Source organism: Arachis hypogaea, chromosome 11 (genome assembly GCF_003086295.3).
Source record: "Arachis hypogaea cultivar Tifrunner chromosome 11, arahy.Tifrunner.gnm2.J5K5, whole genome shotgun sequence".
Taxonomy (NCBI): domain Eukaryota; kingdom Viridiplantae; phylum Streptophyta; class Magnoliopsida; order Fabales; family Fabaceae; genus Arachis; species Arachis hypogaea.
The window spans coordinates 19,247,415-19,256,647 of record NC_092046.1 but is presented as its reverse complement, the minus strand read 5'-3'; the positions used below and the strand labels follow the sequence as shown (position 1 = coordinate 19,256,647).

General features: G+C 29.0%; 1 protein-coding gene across 1 annotated transcript; it reads left to right on the top strand.

Moving 5' to 3' along the window:
- The first annotated feature begins 3,573 nt into the window (after positions 1 to 3,573).
- LOC112720490 (caffeoyl-CoA O-methyltransferase 5) lies at positions 3,574 to 8,002 on the top strand. The gene is made up of 5 exons (XM_025771450.2): positions 3,574 to 3,884; positions 4,095 to 4,174; positions 5,623 to 5,767; positions 5,905 to 6,036; positions 7,501 to 8,002. The coding sequence occupies exons 1-5, from the start codon at positions 3,777 to 3,779 to the stop codon at positions 7,792 to 7,794; spliced, it is 759 nt and encodes a 252-aa protein (XP_025627235.1). The 5' UTR covers positions 3,574 to 3,776; the 3' UTR covers positions 7,795 to 8,002.
- The last annotated feature ends 1,231 nt before the right edge of the window (positions 8,003 to 9,233 follow it).

The following is a 9,233-nucleotide window of genomic DNA, read 5'->3' as shown; positions in this document are numbered from 1 at the left end:
ACACCCTCATGAACTTGACATACAAAGGCATTTGCTCCAAAACCTCAGCAAAAGAAATATTGATCTGTAACTTTTTGAAGACTTTTAAGAACTTTGAAAACTGCTTGTCCTTGGTTTCCTTTTGAAGCCTCTGAGGATATGGCATTCTTGGCTTGTATTCAGGTGCTTTAGGCAATGCCAGATATTGCTCAAGATCAACTGAAAAGGGGTTATTCGGGTGCCTTGGAGGGGCGTGTACTACAACATCCTCAGTCCTCTCCAGAGCTTCTTTTTCAACCGGTCCCTTAGTAACTTGTGCTTCCTCACCTGCCACTGGTCCACTTACCAAGGTGATAACCTTGCACTCCTCTCTTTGATTTGGAATTATGTTACTAGAAAAGGTATTGGTGGACCTCTAATCAATTTCAGCAACTTTTGTGGCTATTTGACCCATCTAAACCTCTAAGTTCCTAAGTGAAGTTTTGATTTTCTGCATGAAACTAAGAGTACTCTTGGAGAGCTCTGCAACTATAGATTCCAGGTCAAAAGATTTCTGAGAATGAGAAAGTGCATTGTTCATGTTGAAATCACTCTTATTGAAATTATTCTGATGGCCCTTATTGTTATTGAAGCTTTGGTGCCTCTGTGGTTGATTTTTCTATCTAAAATTTGGGTGATTCCTCCACTTCAGATTATAAGTCTTTGAAAAAGGATCATTATTAGGGGTCTGGAGGAATTGCCTACATAATTAACCTGGTCAGAGAATAATTGACCATAATTATAAGGCTCACCTTGAGAAAATTCACCACTCATTTCATACGAAGTATCTTGAGCACTGACGGCTGAAACTTGTATTCTGCTCAAGTGTTGTGTAATAGCATTAATTTGCTGAGACATAGCCTTGTTTTGGGTAAGAATAGCATCCAAGACATCAAACTCCATGACTCCCTTCTTTATAGAGGTCCTCTCAGAAGAATATAAATACTGGTTGTTAGCAACCATCTCAATCAACTCTATAGCCTCATTAGGGGTCTTTGTCATGTAGAGTGACCCTCCTGCAGAATTATGCAAAGATATTCTGGCAGTCTCAGAAACTTCATCATAGAAAATCTGCAACTGAATCCAGTCTGAGAACATATCAGGAGGACATTTTCTGAGCATTAGCTTGTACCTCTCCCATGCTTCATAGAGAGGCTCACCCTTTCTCTGCCTGAAGGTATGAACGTTCGTCCTCAGCTTAGTCAGCCTCTGAGGTAGAAAGAACTTGGTCAGAAATTTGTTGACCACCTTATCCCAAGTGTCCAAGCTCTCCTTGGGTTGAGTGTCAAGCCACTGTTTAGCTCAGTCCCGTATAGCAAATGGAAAGAGAAGTAGCTTATAGACATCAGGATAGACTCTATTAATTTTCACAATATCATATATCTACAGGAAATTAAAAATAAACAAGTTTGGGTCTTCCTGTGGGAGTCCGTGAAACTGACAGTTCTGTTGCACTAGAGAGATCAACTGAGACTTCAACTCAAAGTTGTTAGCAGCAACAGGGGGTACAACAATGCTATTCCCATAGAAATCGGGGGTAGGAGCAGTGTATGAGTCAAGTGTTCTCTTCGGTTGTTCAGCCATATTAGGAGGATTAACAACATTGGCATTGACTGCATTGTTATTGTTGTTGAGCTCCATAGTGGATTCTTCAACTTCCTTATCAAAATTGCTTCTGAGATTCTCACCGGCTTTATAAGCTCTAGCTTGTTGTAAACGCCGCCTCAAGGTTCTTTCAATCTTAGGATTAAAGTCTAAAAGAGGTTTTTTGTTCCTGTTCCTGCTCATAAACAATAGAAAACAAAGAAAATGTGAAATTTTCTACGTCAGAGTGCAGAGAATTCCTAATGAGATATCGTGTGTAAAAGAAAAAAATAAAATACACAAACAACACTAAAAATTTCAAAAACCAATAAGAAAAAATAAACCACTAAATTCGAAAATAATGAAAAGAAAATTAATCAGGAAAAATAAGATAAAATTATTAAGGGGGATGCCAAACTTAATTTCGAAAATTAAAAAAAAATTAACTAAAATAAAGCTTAAATTTTCGAAAATTTAAATGCTAGAATTGAATAAAAGTTAAAACTAAGAACGTCAAAAACCATGGTGTAAGTGTAACTGTCACGCATGTCGCACCTACCTCAACATGTTATGGACCACAAATTTTTCAAATCTCTGTGATTGGTACACTCACCTCCTCTGCACTTCACCTGCTAGAAGCATCCACCTCCACGTCTTCGATAACAGCATCACCTCCAACTCCGACAACGTTCATCACATCCTCAATACCAAGTTCCACAACTATCCCAAGGGCATGCCTTTCTCCACTCTCCGGCAAGCAATATATATTGTTGGACATTATGACATCATGAGAAGATTCTCCTTTGACATCATATGCAAATTCTCATTTGGAATGGATCCTGACTGCTTCATTCCTTCTCTCCTAGAGTCCAAACTGTTGGCAGATAGTTTCAACCTTGATCCAAGCTATCAGTACAACGAGCAATGTCGCTGTCGCCGCTTATATGGAAACTAAAGCGATTACTGAACATTGGTTCAGAGAAGAAGCTGAAGGAAGCGATCAGAACGGTGGACAATGTGGTCATGGAGATGATAGGACAGAGGAAGAGGGAGATGGTGACGACGACGATGGGTCTTAACAAATCGGATTTGCTGTCTAGATTCATGGAATCCATCAAAGACGATAAGTACTTGAGAGATATAGTCATTAGTTTCCTGAGTATGAATTGATTGAGAATAAGTTGAGAAATTTTTTTGTTGTGAACAATAAAGTTACAGAGTATGCATTGTGTAGCTTGAAGTTGCAATGTTAAACTGTTAGTGTTAGGATTATGCGAGATATGATGAAAATTTGGGGAGAACGGTATTGTTTCTAAATAGAAAGGATCAGGAACTATTTTGTTCTCTGTTAGAGTTAGTAGGAACTATTTTATCTTCCGTTAAAGTTGACAGAATAAAAAACTTAAATGACTAACAAAATTAATTGTTAGAGACTAATCGAATAATTAATTTTAGTTAAAAATTAAAATATCTAATACAAAATTCGGTAGGAACCGAAATAAATAAATACTCTATTTTACCATAATCAATTTTCAGACAAACTCCTATGCATAAATTTTAATTTAAATACACCCTATATTAACGAGGGTATTTATTGTTGTAGCATATGTGCCAAATTCCGAGTGACCTAGTCTTTTGGCTGCATTCGAGGTTGGTTGGTTTGTGCTTGGTACGGGTCCTAAAGTAATCTTACATTAGTGAGCCTCACATCACACGACCATCAAAAAACGTATAATTAACTTGATAACATAATAGACGCTTTAAAATTTAAACAATTAAAGAATAATTAATTTATGAGCTAATTAAAAAGTGAATTATATTATGGTGAATATTCTCATAATAATATTTTTATATGAAAATAATATTGTAGACCATTAGATAAATTAATATGATTAATTAAATATATTTGATTAATTATCTAAAAATTCATAATCTCATCTTTATATAAAAATTTCATCATGTGTAAATATTCTCCTTATATTATTATCCATTTATAGCTAACTCTATGATGTCAATAGGCACTTTAAAGTTTCTCAAAAAAAAAAAAAAAAATTCATTAACTAATTAGTTGCCACCAAAACACAAGCGTATCGGTGTGGTCTGTCTATAAAATAGCTGGGACGATCTCTTGGGTTTTCATCTCTCGCACGAAATAAAACTTGCCCCTGCCAGTAATGACAATGACGGAAACGCCCATGGCCGAGCAACAACAACAAAACGAACTGAACGGTCACAAAGATCTCAATCACAAGAGTCTCCTTCAGAGCGATGCACTCTACCAGGTTCATTCAACAACCCTTTGTTAATTTCTATTTCTTCCGATCTGTTCTGGAAAATTCTAAAGTGACAGAAATGCATGTTAGAACAAAACAAATAATTTATATCTCTTGTCGATTAATTAATAGACACAAAAATAAATTAAATAAACATCAAGTTCCTGGTAATTCTTTCATTTTTTCTAACACAGATGATGCATGTACTGGTTGGTGCAGTATGTACTTGAAACAAGTGTGTATCCAAGAGAACACGAGAGCTTGAAGGAGCTCCGTGAGATGACACAAAACCACCCTCGGTAATTTAGATTACGTCTTTTTTTTCTTTTAATTAAAAAGACCTCCTTCTTATATGTTCATTAAATACAAGTGTAATTATTTGGTTCAGTTAAGTTTTCTCTTTTTTCTCTTTCTCTCAACCACGTTCTTCTCACCGGTTTTTCCGCCAAAGGTTATGGGAAATTTTATTGATGGAGTTAAGTAATAATAGCAAAAAATTTTAAATGCCTATTAAAATTATTAAATCAGACATGCATTATGTATTTATGTATTTATATATAAATATATATGTTATTTAATTTAAAAATATATTTTATTATTTAATATATATTTTATGTGATTGATTGATTTAATAATTCCTGACATTATTAAAATTTAAACAGCACCAACCTTGAATAGTGTGTCTGCTCAATATGTTTCTAGTTTTACATTTATTATACATAATAATTGAATTTAATTTTAATATATTATAAAATATTTTACCGTCATAAAATTATATTTATTATTTTAAATGATTATTTAGATAATTAATAAAAATATTAGTTATTTTTTATAATATAATATTATATAATTGGATATATATGTAAAATTATTTTATATTAAAAGTATATTAAATTAAATTTATAATAAATTTTAAAAGAATATTTAAAGAAGAGTAAAGTGAGAATTAAGTCCTTAGAGATTTCGATTTCAAACTAATTAATTTTTGAAGAAGAAAAAGTACTAGTTTGGTCCTCTACGATAATAAACGATGGACACATAATATCTTTCTGTTAATTCATCATGTAAAACTTAATAGTGGTGTTTATATGTGTTGTTACTTACTGTGACGTATTTATTTATGAAAGATCGTCATGCAGATAATAATTTTTGAAATAAAATTTTACATGTTTTGATAAAATTCGTGATAAATAAAGAGTAATTAATAAAGATTATGTGAAAACTCAAGAGATAATAAATATTTTACTATTTAAAATTACATTGTTTCTATACTCATATGGTAGCAATGAAATACGCACTATTTTAAATAACGAAACACATAGAGAACTTTATTTTGTTTTGTACTATTTATTGGTTGAAGAACAAATATATATGTCTACCATTTATTATCATAGAAGACCTACTTATTTTTTTCTTTAAAAATTAATTAGTTTGAGGTCAAAATTTTTAAAAATATAATTGTCACTTTATTCTTAAAAAATAATGAGCAATATTCCAAATCAGTTTCTAATAGTTTTTATTGGATAAATTAATTACTCTCTATCAACTAAAAAATTGACATTTGATTGAAGATAATTTAAAATATTAGACAAATTAGTTCCTATGCAAAAGTGAGGAATTAGTCTGATCTTTAATTAAATTTTTGGGTCAAAATCTAGAATTTGAAGTTTTTTGCTAAAAGTACAAATATAAAAATATATCAAGATTATACATCTAACCATTATTAAATAACTGAATTCTAAAACAGTAACATCATGGCTACACCACCGGACGAAGGACAACTGATAATGATGTTGGTTAAACTCATAAACGCCAAGAACACCATGGAAATTGGCGTCTACACTGGTTACTCTCTGCTTTCTACTGCCCTTGCTCTTCCTCATGATGGAAAGGTTCTTACTTATTATTAGCTTGAGATGTACATATAGTCTAAAATATTATATTATTCATTTATATTACTTAATTTAATTAATATTCGCTATTATTATATACCTAGCCGATGATTGGGTCCTTCTATGAATATTATTAGATATTGGCTATGGATGTGAACCGGGAATATTATGAATTGGGATTGCCCATAATTCAAAAAGCTGGAGTGGCTCACAAGATTGATTTTAGAGAAGGACCTGCTCTTTCTCTTCTTGATGAACTGCTTAAAGATGTATGTGCACACTATTATACTATATTTATCTCAAAATAATTGTCAAATTAAATAAAGTTCTAAATTTTAAAATAAATTATGCTGCGTGCACACTAAAATCAGTCATTAAATACATGTCACAATACAAATACACGTTGAAAATAAATTAAATTACACATGTATTTATATACAAATATATACATTAATGACTGATTTTAGTGGCTGATTTTAATATACGAATAACATTTTTGTTTTAAAATTAATATACCTTCTAGCTAAAACATACATTATTCAAAGTGTAGGTAATACATACTATGAAAAGTACTAGTTTATTTATAAATGAAGAGAAAATGACAAATTGATTCCTAACTTTACTTTTTGGTTTGCAGACATTTAAGTTTTTGAGAATTTAAAAATACATTTAAATTTCTGACTTTTTAAAATCTGGATATATCTATTTTTGGGTCTAATTTATCTTATTTTAAAAAAATTTTACTTGTGCATCCATATCAACTATATCAATACAACGGAAGTTATATTTGTTTTTTCTGTTAGATCTGAGAAATCCAAATAAACATAAAAAATTGATATTTAAAAAAGTCAAAAATTTAAATATCTTTTCAAATAATCAAGACTTAAATGTTTATGGAACAAAAAATTAATAACGTATTTTTTTTCATAAATTAAACATACAATCTAATCATAATAGTCTAATTAATTTAATATTAAATTAAACTAAAATAAAATCAATACAAAATATATATCAATATTGCTTACCATATTTTCCAGATTAATAATGGATTGACTTGAGAGAGTTTATATTTTATTATTAATTGATACTATAAATTTTTGAAAATTTTAAATAAATAAAATATTATTTATCTCGATTGCAATGAAAACGAAATAGTTATAAACATATTTTGTCGACATTGCAAATTAAATAATAAAATACTAAAATTATATTTCATCTGCACATAAAAAGTAACAGGTATTGTACCATACGCATTGTGTTTATGGTGAAGACCAGATACCTACAATAAACAAGATGTATATGATATAGTACTTATATAAGTATTTTGTCCAAAAAAGAGTTAAAAGGTTTTATTTTATCTTTTAACGCTCTTTTACTAAACGAGATAAGTAATAATATAAAAGAAAAATATAATTTTTTTTGGAAGATAATATATGTGTATATATATAGGGAATATATTTAATTAGAATAAATTTTTTATATAAAAATATGAAAATGTAATTATTACCATTGAATTGAATTTAATAGCCATATATATATATATAGTAATAATATAAAAAAATATAATTTTTTTGGAAGGTAGATATGTGTGTGTAGGAAATATATTTAATGAGAATAATTTTTTTATATGAGAATATGAGAATGTAATTATTATTATTGAATTGAATTTAATAGCTATATATATATATATATATAATGTATTTTATTTATTTAAAAATGTTTCCATTTTTCAGAAAAATAACATGGGAAAATATGATTTTGTTTTCGTGGACGCGGATAAGAACAACTACTTGAACTACCATAAGAGGGTGATTGAGCTTGTGAGGATTGGAGGGTTGATCGGCTATGATAACACCCTATGGTTTGGATCTGTGGCTCAGCCACCTCATGCACCAATGATGGATTTTGTGAAGAACTCTCGCGGTTATGTGATGGAACTCAACAAGCACCTTGCTAGTGATGAAAGAATTGAAATTTGTCAAATCCCTGTTGGTGATGGCATTACCTTGTGCCGCCGTATCATCTGATCTATCACTCCTTTATATATGATTCAGTGAAATTTTAAATCCCCTCAAAAAATGATTGAGTGCCATGTGGCCTCAATTCATTAAAGTACTATGTCTGTGGCCTAAATTAATGAATATGTCTATTCGTATCTCATGTACTATTAATAAATAAGATGTAAACTAGACACGCTGCTACATCCTTATATTAGGGTATTTGCTAAGGGAAAAATTTATATTGTTATTTTTTTTATTGATAATAAAAAAATACTATTTACACAAAAATAATTAATTATTAAATTAATTATTATATTTTCATAATGTAATTTACTTTATTTTTAATATATATTTTATATTAATAATTTATTTTAGTGATTGATTTTAGTATAAAATAAAATTATTTCTTTTTAAAATTTAAATTAATAAAAAATATATGAATAATTATATTTTTAATACATTTTTTAATAAAAATATTTTTTTAGATTTAACTAAATTTGTATATAATTTTTTTTATTTTATTTTATGCTATTTAAATTTTTTAAAAATAACAAGAATCAAATTTTAAATATTTTAATCATAAAAATTTTAATATCATATTATAAAATTATTTTTTTAAAATTTAAATTGATAAAATAAATTATATAAATAATTATAACTCTAACTTAACTAAATTTACAATATATTAATTTAGAAGGATTCCCGTATTTATTTAAAAGTTGACTTATGGATCGGGAACTTGTAAGTTGTAAGCTATAACTCCAATTATTACGTACTACGTGCATAGTATATATGTGTGCCCTTCTTGTAGTGTGATCACACTATGCTTAAAGAATTCAGATTCGGCACTTAAACTTTATTGTTTTAGTTATATAGCATTTTTGTTTCTCCTGATCAGGATCTAAAAGGAACATATACATGGGACAGATTTTTGTGCACCGATAAACAGATCAATCGGAATATAATACTAGTGTTGGTTGCGTTTGCTTTATTTCTACGATTATAATTAATTATTCTGCCATCATATTCTTTAAATTAGACTTAAAGTTTTTTTTCCCCAAAAGATATTGTTATTGTACTTTATATCGTAAATAGAAAATACATTGGTTATTGTGGGACAAAAACAAGAGGCGGAATTATCTCATAAGATATAGTCCTGGACTATATAAAGAAAAGAAAATTATTTAAAAAAAAACACAAAATTATTTAACGAAGGTAAGAAAAGTAACAATAACCATTTTTAATAAATTTGGATCTTCTAAATTTTAAATTTTCATTTTAGAGAATAAAGTGTGATTTTTTACCCTTTTTTTTTTGTCTCACTTATAAAATAAATAGTAAGAGATCACACTTTATCTTCTAAAGTAAAATTTAAAATTTAGAAAATCCAAATCCATTTTTAATTAGACAAAGTTCTTACTGAAGTCTTATCGCTAAATTGAAGTTCTCTTAAGGTGTTGTTTTTG

Bases quoted from the DNA above. Each gene is read 5' to 3' on its own strand.
- LOC112720490 (XM_025771450.2), top strand. From the start codon at position 3,777: ATGACAATGACGGAAACGCCCATGGCCGAGCAACAACAACAAAACGAA. The intron at 4,175-5,622 runs GTAATTTAGATT...ATTCTAAAACAG, and splicing joins ATGACACAAAACCACCCTCG to TAACATCATGGCTACACCAC. The intron at 5,768-5,904 runs GTTCTTACTTAT...GAATATTATTAG, and splicing joins CTCTTCCTCATGATGGAAAG to ATATTGGCTATGGATGTGAA.